This window comes from Antechinus flavipes, chromosome 6 (assembly GCF_016432865.1).
Source record: "Antechinus flavipes isolate AdamAnt ecotype Samford, QLD, Australia chromosome 6, AdamAnt_v2, whole genome shotgun sequence".
In the NCBI taxonomy this organism is placed as follows: Eukaryota; Metazoa; Chordata; class Mammalia; order Dasyuromorphia; family Dasyuridae; genus Antechinus; species Antechinus flavipes.
Window position 1 is genome coordinate 180,629,095 of NC_067403.1, and position 14,160 is coordinate 180,643,254.

The 14,160-nt window shown below is 36.4% G+C and overlaps 1 protein-coding gene across 5 annotated transcripts in view; it reads right to left on the bottom strand.

The window, feature by feature from the left end:
• Nucleotides 1–11,713: 11,713 nt before the first annotated feature.
• Nucleotides 11,714–14,160, bottom strand: part of MYOZ2 (myozenin 2) — a 53,214-nt gene continuing 50,767 nt past the window's right edge. For all 5 annotated transcript variants that reach the window (XM_051964245.1, XM_051964246.1, XM_051964244.1 and 2 more), the window contains one exon: nucleotides 11,714–12,145. In XM_051964245.1, coding sequence (XP_051820205.1) covers nucleotides 11,911–12,145 — 235 coding nt within the window. In that variant the 3' untranslated portion in view covers nucleotides 11,714–11,910. The remainder of the gene's footprint in view (nucleotides 12,146–14,160) is intronic.

Below are 14,160 nucleotides of genomic sequence, written 5' to 3' on the forward strand. Positions count from 1 at the left end.
TCTATCTTATATGCAACTGCTAAAGTGACATTTCTAAACTATGTCACTTCCCTATTCAGTAAATGCTAGTGGCTTCATATTGCCTTTAGAATCAACTATAACCTCATCTCTTTGGCATTTAAACTTCCCAACCAAGTTCCAATCTACACTCTAGACTTATTATACATTAGTCTCTTTCATATGTTCTGTGTTCTAGCCAAACTCTCCTTCCTATTCCTTATAAAGGACTCTTCATCATGGGCTAGGTGGCACAGTGGATAGAGCACCAGCTCTGAAGTCAGGAGGACCTGAGTTCAAATCTGACCTCAGACACTAACACTTCCTAACTATGTGACCCTGGGCAAGTCACTTGACCCCAATTGCCTCAACAAAATAAAAAACAAAAAAACAATTTCATCTCACATCTGTGTACCTTTGAAAGCCTTTCTCCCATGCTTGAAACTTACTTTCTGCTCAACTCTACCTGCTACCCCCAATTTCTTTAAAAACTTGTATCATCTTCCACAAGAGTTCTTTTCTGGTGTCTCTAGATACTTTTGTCTTCCTATTTCATACATTATTTTGTTTTTATGTATTTGTTGTAGATTTATTCTACATGTAAGGTAGGGGGAAGGGCTGAGAGAAAGGGAAGATTGGTCAATGAGACTTGAACCTTCCAACTTCTCATGAACTTGTAAACAGGTTTATTAACATAAAAGTGGGGATTACAGAATACACCAAGCATGCTCTTAAAGAGTGGGTTCTCACTGGCCAATTCCCGTTACATTTCTATATATACACATTATCTTCCAAGGGAGGAAGGACCCTTGAATGCAAGGACCCATTTTTTTGGGGGGGGGAAATCTCTGTACATCCCCTAGCACAGTGCTTAATTAAACATACCACATGCTTAATTAAGTGTAATTAAAATAATTATTTTTAGAATAAAATATAAACTTGCTCAGCCTGACATCTAAAGCCTCCAATAGTGTGATACTGACTTTTTAAGACATTTCTTTTCACATAGTCTAAACAAAATGAACCTCTGAATATTCCCTTATCTTAATATTTCTTTTCTTTTCTCCATGTGTCCTCTTTGGCATTCTCTCTTTCTTGGGGTTACTTCCCTTTCATCTCACCTTCTAAGGATCAGGAGCTCTCTTCCAGGCTAAATTTCTTTGTTAAGTGAGTATATGAATGTAATTCAGTATTATGTACCAGGCTCTGTGCTAAGCTCTTTATCTCCTTGTGATCTTCACACTACTCCTGGGAAGTTCCCCAATTTCCAGTTGAGGCAAATAGAATTTAAGTGACTTGGCCCATATCACACAGCTCGTATCTGAGACTGCCTCTAAGAGATGAAGGAACTGACCAGGGTATAGAACATTACCTAGAAGACTAGATCATTTCTGATTTTTCATTTGTGTTTCCCCTTTTAAATACTTTTCTACACTCTAGCATGGACATTGCCTCTACCATTATAGCAAGTGAGAAAGGTCATAGTGACTTTAGTCACCGGATTTGGGTTCTCTCAGTGATGATGGTGACTGGCAGTGGGGAAATCCTCTAGTTTAGTTTTTCTTTTTAATCCTCTCCCTTGCTTTTCTCAACAGGGGAATAACTTAGTTTGCTTCCAAAGCAGACTGTTCAGAATAGTTAATTAATAACTTTAGAGCACTTTGGGAAAAAAAAAAGCAATTCTGTTTCTCCATGCTATGAATGACTAATTCAAAGCCACTCATTAATCCACAAATGCTTTCTTAGCATAGTCACTAGACTTAAAGAATTGGTGGTGACCAACCACCACCCAAATGTATTTTTAGCTCATCCTCCATGATTCTCTTTCCTTGCCCAAGTCTCTGCATTATGTGGATATATCTGCCAACATTCTGGAGGCCTCAAATTCAGATTTAATGAGTCAGTGAAGGGACAGAATTACAAAACCAGAGACCTCAAGAAAATGCTCCAATTCTGATTCCAGACAAATTTGTTTAGATGACTTGGGTACAAAAGACTGTTGGGATTATTGAATTGGACTGAAAGAATTCATGTGATACATATAAGGAAGCAGTGGTACAGTGGAGTCAGAAAACCTGAATTCATATCTTGACTCCCCTTTTATACGAATTTGAGCAAATCCCTAAAGTCCTTGGGACTCAGTTTCCTCATTTGTAAAAAGAAAGGGTTGAACCCTATGGCTTTTTAGATTCCTTCTATATTTCAATCTGCAGTTCCATATTAGAGTTTAGGAAAATCTCTGTTCAACACTAATTTCAGGTGAATTTCAATCAGTCATGGAGTAAATGTATATAAGGCACTTGGTTAGGTATTATGGAAAATCCACAACTTTGAACATACTTTCAGTCTATTGGACATATATAGATACAAATAGCCACATGAGAAGGAAGAATGTAGAGGGCTTGCTGTGGAATCACCAAGGAAACTCCTTCTGACTGATAACTGGAAAAAAAAAAAAAAAAAAAAAACGCTTTCTCAGAGGAATTGATATTTGAATAAGGAGTAGGATTTTGATAAGCAGAAAGGGATTTCAGGTGGAATGATATAATGCTTATGAGCAATAGACATTGACATAGTTCTTTGAGGTTGACAAAACCACACATGGATTATTTCACCCCATCCTCTCAACAGTCTTGTCGTCAAATAAGAACTACAGGTATAAATATCTCCATTTTACAAAAGAAGAAACTTAGGCTTAAAGAGATTCAATGATATTTCTTGGGTCACAGAGCTTAGTAAATGTCAGAGGCAAGATTCAAATCCAGGACTTCCTTTTTCCTATCCATCACATTTATCCATTTGTTTGGCAGTGTGGTCTGCAAGGTACTAGAATGGAGTCAGAAAGATTTGATTTCTACTATTACCATAATCATTAATTGATAATGTTACTTTGACAAGTTACTTCATCTTTCTCTGCCTCAGCTTTCTCATCTGTAAAATGGGGATAATAATGTCTACCACTCAGCCTGTTGTGAGGATTAAATGTGGTAATAGTCATAAGGTCCTTTGTTGACTTTAAAGCATTATAAAAGTATTACATAAATACTAGCTTGTTATTTTGAATCTGGGTGTCTAGAAAGATAGTTGTGCTACTACTAATGATAACTCACATTTAGCATTTTTTCTTATAATAGATTTATGTAAATATGATTATCATTATCTTATAGAGGACTAGACCCTGGAAGTCTAAGTCCCTTTGAATGTGATCACTCAGCCATGTTTCTGAGGCAGGTTTTAGACTTTGTGCAATTCTGCCTCACTTAAATCAAATTCAAGTCAAGACATTGGTAATCTAATATTGTAATGTCATTGATCTTCAGAATTAAAAAGAGAATAACAACTTAAATCTAGAAGTAGGACTGTTCCTAACACATCACAAACTGCCTCTGACAGAAAGATAGAAGGAAGAGGAAATATGTGTTTGCTCTATAAATTCTCCATAATGGAGGTATCTTTCTCTACATAAAGAAAGGTGCTTTTGTAACCAACCAACATTTCTTAAGAGCTTGTTTTGTGCCAGGCTCTGTACTAAATCTGGGGAGATGAAGATAGGCAAAGACCAATTCTTGCTTTTGAGGAGCTGACAGTCTAACCAGAAAGCCAACATGAACAAGCTTATAGATGGGACAAGTTAGAAATAATCAATATAAAGAAGGTTCTGGCAGTAACGGGAAAATTTTCCTTTAGAAGATGGGATTGTAACTGAGAATTGAAGAAATCCAGGGAAACCAGGAGGAAGATATGGGAGTTGGGGTGGGAGTGGGGAAAGGAACTCTAGGTTAGAAGACAGCTAATGAAAATGTCTGGAGTTAGTTGTGGCATGGATACAAGTGCCACTAAATTATTGGGTTTGGGGATTTGGAGCTATATAAAGTGTGAGAAGATTGGAAAGGTAGGAAGGAGACAAGTTGTAAAGAGTTAAGAGCAATCTGGAATTATGTTAAAAAAATTATAAAACTCTGTATATTCTTTGACACAGAAATACTACTATTGGGTCTCTTTCCCATGGGGATCAGGGAAAAAGAAAGAAAGAAAGAAAGAAAGAAAGAAAGAAAGAAAGAAAGAAAGAAAGAAAGAAAGAAAGAAAGAAAGAAAGAAAGAAAGAACAACTATATATTCTAAAATATTTATAGCACCTTTATTTGTGGTAGCAACTAGAAATTTGAAAGGATGCCCATTAGATGGGAAATTGTTAAACAAGTTATTATATACGATTGTGATGGAATATTATTGTGCTGTAAGAAATGATGGGCTGGTTGATTTTAGAAAAACATGGAAAGATTTGCATAAAATAAGTAAAATGAGCAAGACCAAGAGAATATTGTATACAGGAAGAGCAGTTCTGTTTGAAGAACAATGGCAAATGACTAAGCTATTCTGATATTATAAATACTCAGATCAACTACAAAGGACCTATGAAGGAAGGTGCTATCCACCCTCCAGAGAAAGAACTGATAAATAGAAGTACTTATAGTATGGTGGTGGTGGTGGTGGTGGTGGTGGTGTGTGTGTGTGAAGTGATAACCTTCTCTATTGTGGGATGAAGATGGAAGACAGTTCAGAAGTTAAAATATAACAAAAAAATTTAGAAAAAGCCAGAGGATTCTAATTTTTTAAATTAATATGTTTTTGATGCAAAAATATATTTTATTCTGGATCTCTTTCAGATCTAATTCCAATTACAATTGTCAGAGTAATATAATGAAAATGAAAACTATAACAGGGACATGTGCCTCCAAGAGATGGGGGGAGCCACTGCGATACAGAACCAAAATACTTCCTAAGTGTAATTCACATGGTCCAAGACAGCCTACAGCATCTCTATAAGTCTTCCTTTGACAATAATCATGAAAACTGAATAAAAGTCTTTAACAAGTATCAAAAAACTGTCTTGTGTTGGTTTATATTTTGACAAAGTTGCAAATTAACTGAATAACTAAAAAAATGTTGTAGACATTTGAATCCAGTGCTATTGGTAGGCTCACAGAATTAGCTCCAAAGGATTTATAAAATCAAAATTAAATCATCACAATATAATTTCAAAATCAAGAGAAGAAAAACAAGTCACTTCTGTATTCAGTGTAGCCTTTATAAAAGGAAAGAAAAAGAAAGAAATAGCTAAGTATACTGGACTAGATATAACATGCAGAATTTTTTTTTGAACTTATCCACAAATTCCAAAAAGCATTATGAAAAACCTCACTTACATGAAATACATGAAAAAAGGCATACCCTAACTCTGCATCAATATTATAAACTTAGAGGTGGAAACAGAATGCTACAATCTCCTCAGACTATTGATCTAAGATGTTTTATCTCAAAATCAGTATGTCTATACATACATACACACACACACACACATATATATATATATATACATATACACACACATATACATAATTAAACATAACTTGAACTTTACTTTAAAAATTTTTGTCTCTGCCATTAACCAGAATTATAGTTATGAAAGAGACATATATTTAAGCAAGAATTATGATAGCTTCAGAGGTATTACTAATTTCTCTCTCAACCTTTCACTTGTATTGATCCAAGAGAAAACTTTCAGGGTCCCTTGTTACTTGTTACAATTCCATAAATATGGGCATTTGCTGCCATGCCACAATATTGGTCTGCCAAAAAAGAGGATTTCCTGGGAACTTTCAGAAGTGACATACTAGTGGTAATATGCCTATATCTGTCACCCAAGTGCTGTCTGCAACACACCAGAGCAGAACATAGGATATGCAGAGAAGTAAGACATTCCCTGAACCTCATGAGGAAAATGACTATTGTTCCTGATTGAATAAATGATACTAATTGTTATTGGATACATTGGATACATTTAATATTTAATATTAAAGCCCCTCAAAACTTGGTCCCAACACATTTTGTGCGTGTTAGTTGATAGTCTCCCCTTCCTATATGATATTGCAGTCTCATTATATTACTGTTTCCCAAACATGCTGTGTCTTCTCTATATGTGCCTAGAATACTTAATTCATGCTTGAAATGTCTCCTTTTTTCATTCCAACTTTTCCTGATCATTCCTTTCTATTGTGGCTCTCCTTGGATGCCACCGCTCCATGAAATTTTTTTTTTTGAGTTCACCTACCCATAGTCAGTTGTTATGTTATCCATTCCTCAATTTTTTTCCCTAAAGTTCTTTAATCCCTCCCTTTGCCCCAATGCCTTTTGATTTATTATAAATATATATATATATATATAGCTTATCCTCTAAAGAATTTAAATATTTTAAAGCCATAGATCAATCAACCAGTAAGTAAATCTTTATTATTTACCTATTATGGACCAGACACTGTGCTAAGCACAGAAGTAAAAGACAGTACCAGTCCTCAAGGAACTTATAATTTAATGGGAGACAAAATACAAACATATACAAAATAAATTTTATTCAGGATAAATGTTACTCAGTTGTGTCCAACTTTGTGACCTCATTTGGAATTTTCTTGGTAAAAATATTGAGGTGGCTTACCATTTCCTTCTTCAGCTCATTTTACAGATGAGAAATTGAGGCAAATAGGGTTAAGTGACTTGCCCAGGACATACAGTTAGTAAGTGTCTGAGATTAGATTTGAACTCTGGAGGAGGGGTCTTCTTGACTCCAGGCCCCTTGCTTTATCCAATGTACCATCTAGCTACCACCACAGGAACAAGAAAAAATAATTAAAAGATGGGGAAAAAGGAGGGTGAAAAAGGAGAGAATGGCAGATCTTTAATATTGATTAAAGAGAAGAAAAGGAGAATGAACTAATTTTTTCCATAAAATATAAGGCAAGGTTTTCAACTGGGTAAGAGGAGAAACTGTGAGAAATCTGAAGAGATATGAAAGGTTTGAAAGAATTGCTATAGAGAAAGAGATAGTGAGTTAATTTTTTTTTCCATTCTAAATTTTTATTTAATAATTACTTTATATTGACAGAATCCATGCCAGGGTAATTTTTTTTACAACATTATCCCTTGCACTCATTTCTGTTCCGATTTTTCCCCTCCCTCCCTCTACCCCCTCCCCTAGATGGCAAGCAGTCCTATATATGTTGGATATGTTGCAGTATATCCTAGATACAATATATGTTTGCAGAACCGAACAGTTCTCTTGTTGCACAGGGAGAATTGGATTCAGAAGGTATAAATAACCCGGGAAGAAAAACAAAAATGTAGATAGTTCACATTCGTTTCCCAGTGTTCTTTCTTTGGGTGTAGCTGCTTTTGTCCGTCATTTGAGATAGTGAGTTAATAAAGGAGATAAAATATGCTTAGCAGCATTGAGGGCCTAGTTGACATTATCTAACAAAAGTTTGTAGAGGCCTAGCCAGAAATACTGCATGATTTTCTTCACCTTCATTCAACTGCATATATGTAGGTGTGAAGATGATGAATACTGGGAGTGATCCAAGGTTTGGTTTGGTTAGGTATAATTGATGATATAATAAATGAGGATAGAAATTTGATAGAGGAAGGTTCACCAAAACTTAGGATAAGGAAAAAAGGAGGGAGTAGCTAGTGCAGGGGAGATATCATGGAAGAGAACTGAGGGGTCAAGGCATCAGAAGTCATGGAAGAAGAAAAGTAGGACTTATGTGTAGGAGAGGAAGATGCAAAAAGTCAATATATTATAGTCAAATAAGTGAATTTCAAAGTTCTTGAAAATAGAGGCGGTTCATTTATGAATTATATATGGCAAGATCAAACATATAAACATCTTTGCATGTTACTGAAGTTGGGTACAGGAGTAGTTCATGGAAGGTGAATAGTTCTTTAGGGAACTGTATGGTTTAACATATTTGGGGCAAATCAGCGGTATGCTGGAGTCCCCTAGTATAAAGGCAGGAAATTCGAAAGAGAGAAAATGATAAGCTAGGTATTAAAATCATTGAGGAAAGTCTATAAACTTGGGTGTCTGTAGACAATTACTACCAAGGTTCTAAATTGATGGTGCATGTGAATAGATGAACTTCAAAGGAAGAGAGATTACTGAGTGATGAAGTAGCAAAAGAGACTACAGAGTACTCCAACTTTCCTACCTTGATCAGAAAGCCAAGGTGAATACTGGAAATAACCAGGGAAGTTGCACCATCAGGGGAAAGTGTGGTTTCATCAAGACCTCTTAGATGAATGGAGAAAGAGAAGAGAAGATTTAAGATGAAGAGAAGTTTGTTCTCTATGAACAGGTATTTCAGTGATTGCAGTTAGAGTTAGGATAAAATGTTGGAATGGAAGAGTTAAAGCAGATGGGAATGAGCAATCAGGTGATATGGAATATGAAGTGGAGTTTGGAAGACAATTTATGGGATTTCAATCACTGAGATGTGAAGGTCATGTTCAGATATGAGAATATTCATTGAGCAGAGGATGTCATTGTTCCATCAACAAAGGATAAGTATAGCAGAAGTAAAGTTAAAGCAGAAGGTTACTTTTTTTTTTGGGGGGGGGGGGCACTGGAGGGTTTCTACCCAGGCTGGAAATTAACTGGCAGCAGAAAATGGAAGATGCTTTACTCTGTTATAAATGAATGTGGTTGCTTTGGGCCAGATGGAAAATGCCAGGCCTGGCTCTAAGTAGCTTTCTTCAGGGGACTCACTGTGCCCAAACACATCTGTGGTATGAGATCTTCTTATCTGAGGAGGCTGGCTAAGAGGCAGGAGTAACAGTTTTCTTTTGCATCAATGGAAGATACTTAGAAGGAACCTTAGGAGTCATTTAGTCTGATCCCTTTAGTTTATAGAAAGAGATAAGAGTCCCTCAGAGCTTAAATGACAGGTTTAAGTTCACACTAAATAGCAGAGCCAAAACTTAAGCTTGGAACTTCTGACTCCAGATCTAGGATCTTTTCCTCTACTCCACAATAATGTTATCTTTGAGACCTAGAAGTTTTCATCTTTATTTACTCAGTGTTTATAAAAAATGGAGAAAAAGGGTACCTTCAATTACTTGAAGGAGTGTCATGGAGAAGGGATTTGATTTGTTCTGTTTGGCCTTTCTAGGATACAATTACTTCTACAAAGTGGGCAGAGGGCATAAAGTGGCCAATCTGATTCAAAATAAAGAAAATCTTCCCCAAAAGTAGAGCCGTCTAAAAGTGGAATCAGGGGTAGCTAGGTGGCATAGTAAATAGAGCACCAAGTCTGGAGACAGGAAGACCTGAGTCCAAAACTTATACACTTACTAGTTATTCAACCTTGGACAAATTACTTCAGTGTATTTGCCTCAGTTTTCTCACCTTCCAAATAGAGTGGAGAAAGAAATGGCAAAGTATTCCAGTGTTTCTGCCAAGAAAATCCCAAATGAAGAGTCTGCCATGACTGAAACAACCAGACAAAAATAACAAAAAGACATGGGAATATGTCTCCCCACCTGCATCCCACTTCTCTCACTGGATTCGGGAGATTTAAAGCAAAGCCTTGATCATGTGCTGGGTACATCATAAAAGGATTCATATATAGTTGGGATGTTCTTTAAGGTCACTTTCAATTCCAAGTTTCCAGGATTCTGCCCCTGGAGTCAGAGATGGAGTGAATCAGAAGTTGGCAGTGAGGGAGGGGAACTGGGATAGATTGAGAGACCTGAAATTGCACCTTCCTTTTCTCCTCTCCTCTTCTCCTACTTGAGATGTATATGTCTCAGACTTTGTGAATTCCTGAAATAATATATAGAACCTCTTTATGTCAGTTCTATTATTGCAGAGCTAGAAGAGACCAGAAGCTATAGTCTAAAATTTGAATGGAATCCTTACTCTAATGTAACCAATAAGTAGGTGTTCATGTTCTGTGTGAAGATCTCCAAAGCTGAACCCTGACCTCTCAAGGGAGCCCATTTACTTTGGGCTGTTTCTACAAGTTAGGAAGTTTTTTCCTGATATCAAGCCTAAATTGGCATCTGAAACTTCCACTCATTGTTTAGCCATTTGGCCTCCGAGGCCAAACAAAACAAGCTTTATCCCTCTTCTACATAACAGCCCCTCAAATATTTGTAAGCAGCTATTAAGTCTTTTTTCCCACCTCCACCCTTATTCTAATTTCCCCTCTCCTAACCCCAGGTGAAACGTGCCCAATTTCTGAACTAGAAACATCCATATTCATGTCTTCATGAGACATGGACTTTCACCATTCTGTTTGTCTAATTCGGGACATTCTCCAATTTACATTTTTTTAAAGCCTTGGCACCAGAAATGAACAAAATGCTCTTTTTGAGATCTGGAAGTGTCATCTCCCTATTTTCAGGTGTTATACATTAATACAATCTAAGATCCCATTAGCTTTCAGGGTTGCCTTATCACACTGTTAGTTCGTATCAGAATAACAGTCCATTTAACTCTTCAGAACTTTTTCAGAACAAATATTCTCTGATCATGTATCTGCTTGTTGTGGTTTTTCTCAAGCAAATTTTAATTTCAATCTCCAATGAATTAAGTTATACTAATATAGATTCGTGCTCTATCCTTCCAAGATCCTTTGGGATTTCAGCTCTTTCATCCACTATGCTAACTATCCCTTTCAGCACAAAAGTATTAAGCTTGTCATCTATGTTTATCCAAGTCATAGATAAAAATGTTTAACAGATAGGGCCAAACAGATTCCTGAATTACTCCACTAGAAGCCTCTAGGGAAAAGGTAGGATTCTTATGGCCAATGATTTTTCATATTCATCCTTCATAAAAATTTACCTGATAAAGATGGATTGCTGAACCTTCCAGACCTTCCTTATGCTATCCCTAGTACAGATTTGCCCAGGCTTAGAGATCCTTGTCTCTACTCCCACCCTACCCTCCTACATATATCTCCCCCCATTCCAAGTCTTGGGGACTTGGGGAATATACTTGGGGAATATATCTTGGGGAAAATACAAAATTGCATAATCAAGAGGGAAATCATTATAGAATTTCTTCTATTTACCTTAATGAAAAAGATTTTTAACTTTTAAAAAACAAATACCCTGGCATGGGTTCTATCAATAAAAAGTTATAAAATAAATAAATAAATAAATAAATAACAAAAACAAAACAAAACTAAACTATTTGAGGGGCTTTTTGGCTTGACCCTAACCCTAAGCATTTTCCTAATATTTTACAGCCTATTATCACCTCTTAATAACTTGTCAATCCCATTCAACTTTCCTTCCTAAGCCTCAAGAACAATTCCACATTCACACTCACTTCCCCTTCATTCTGGCACCAGTTTCCCATCTATTTCACCAGTCTGCCACACCCACCAATTCACTCTATCAATCTACTTATTTCCTCTAATTACTCCGTTTATCTTTTCTTAATTTGTTTCATCTTGCCAACAATTTTCTCCTAAACTACTAGAATCTGTTCCTCAGCTTCTATTCCCTAATGCCTCCTCAATCCTCCTTAATCCTGTTATTAACTCCTTAAATGGCCTTGACCCTACTCCTCTTTCCACCCAGAAGTAGAATTTAAACAAGTGCCTGGATTATCTTCAAATTTTTCTGTAATGTCTTCCAAATTTCTTCTCCCCAAAGTCATTACCTGACTTACTTCATTGGTCCAAACTTTTCCAAGTCATCTACATGAATTTCTTCTCTTAATTTTTTTTTCTTTCACTCCTTCCACTGAAGTGAGAAGTTAAAATGTATTTATTTATACATATAGTTATTGTGCTAAATAAACATCAAACTTTGTTTATACCCAGGCCAGGTTCAAAAGATATGAATGAAAACATGAGAATAACAATTTGGCTGTTGGTGTTCTTAATGATTTTATTAATATTCTATGTGTAAATGAAACAAAATTCCACATTTGGAATATTGAAGTTTAAATGGTTATCAATTATATTCTAAGGCAAACAAGGAGCATCTGTTGTTAAGCATCCTGGTAAGACAGGGAGCCTCCATTTCAGTGAGCTGTAGAGGATGGCACAATAGAACTTTTGCTTCTCACAGGTCATCTGTTTCTGGCACATTATTCTCTTCTATTGGCACTGGGGTGATTGCTATGGGAACATTCTCTGATATCCATCCTTTAGGAGTTCTATTGAAGGATCTTCGACTGGAAAGAGGATTGGCGAAAGCCATGAATCTGGGATCTGTCAGCAGGAGTAGATCATAATCTGGAACTTTGAATTTAACCATTTTGGATGCCTTCTCAAACCCTCCAAATGGTGTGGCAACTCTGTAGAGAGTGAAAAGAAATACAGAAAATTTAATTACTTCTAATATTGAAAGGACCTGAATTGAAAAGAATCTCAGAGATCATAGATCAACTATTTCATTTTTACAAATGAGGAAACTGAGGCTTAGAGAGATGCTAACTATGATTCAAAGGAAATATAATATGGTCCCATTTCCAAAGACCAACACATCAGGGTTTTTGCTACTCTCAGAAGTCTTCAGGAAAAGGCCTAAGCTTAGATTTCATCTGAGAAGAATAATCTCATGTTATACATGAGTAAAATATATGAATTTATCCAGATTTTTTTGCTCCATTTAATGGTTATTAGCTTGTCTCAGATTTCAATTGAGTTTGGTTCTCTAGTCCCCAAGGAGTCTGTGAGTAGATTTCAGGGAGTCTGTAGACTTGGATGGGAAAAAAATGATATCTTTCTTTTTATGAACCTAACTGGAATTTAGCATTTTCTTTGACTATTCATATAGATGAAAACATACTTCTGAAAAAGACCATACCAGATTGCCAAAGGGGTCTATGACATCAAAACAAAAAAAAAAAAAAAAAAGATTAAGAAATCTTGCTTTAGATAGATTGTTGTGGTCTATTAACATGGAGGTTCGGATCTGAACTGGAATGGAATTTCTTAGTTTAGGGGATCCCAGATGAAGAAACTCCCCTTATCAATGTGGCATCTGCAATTTCTAGTCTTGGAGATTTGCATAGAGGAATTAAAGTGATTCAATCAGAATTATGTAACTACTATGTGTCAAAAGTAGGACCTTCAGGGCCTTGCAGATATTGGTTGGACTTAAAATGTATTAGAAAAAGAACTTATATAAGCTTGTACTCATATACACACAGACACACACACATATACATATAATACACACGTGTGTGTGTATGTGTGTAGTTCTCTTGATCCATTTGTCCTCAGATGTGCCAATGCTAAAGAATTTCAATAGAAAGCATTTCTCTAAATTTCTCAAGCATTCAACCAGCTCAAGTGCCATCTTCTCTATGGAGACCTCCCTGCCTACTCTCTAGCTCAGAAGCGATTTCCGACATCAGCTCTGAACTCTGGTTTGAGGAAATCTCTTAGGGATTGCACACCTAGACTCCTATCACAGTTACTTGCATCACAGTTACTCCGGGTCTGATCTTTGTATGACATCAGAGATCAAATTGTCACTTCAGTATAATATAACCATGAGAGAATATAGCTTTGGGGGATGACGGTAAAGTACTTTAAAGTGACAATACTCAACTCAATTCCTGTCACCCTAAAGAGAAAAGTTAAGGCTGAATGAGCACTTGGTCATCATAGAAGGGATTCCTGCTTAAGGTGAGAATTTAATTCAATGATCTCTGCAAGCTTTGTTCCCAAAAGTGTCTCTCACAGAGCCCGCATACACTGTGACAGCAGCTTTAACTAAAGCTGCAATCCTGAGCCCCTGATTCTATGACCCATGTAAAACATTCAACACAGAGTCCCCACCTCCAGAAGCCATGTTTTTATGATGTCAAATAACTGGTCAGTGCAGGGGAAAAAAACCAGTCCAACCAGTTCAGTGCCATAGAAATGAAACACCCAGTGGATTTCATTTCTTATCTTTCATCAAGTAATGTTTAACAAGTAGTGTGGACCAGTCTGTTTACTACTGAAAATTCCACATCGTTTTTGATTGAGAGCTTTTTTTTAGGAACTAGAGATGGAAAGGACATCACACAACCATGTTATTTTGAGGATGAAGGAATGCGGCTTAGAGACTTAAAATCACTTGCCCAAAGTCACACAAGAATGAAATAGCAGAACTCAGATAAGAACTTCGATATATTAAGATAGAATTCATAGCTATGATTCTTTTTATTATAGTCATAGTTACCAAACTTTTAGCCTTTTTAGCTCCTTTTTGTTGTTGTTGAAGTATGGAGTTAAGTCACTTGCCCAGGATCACACAGCTTGTAAGTGCCTGAGGCTGAATTTGAACTCAGGTCATCCTGAGTGGATAAAGTTAGTT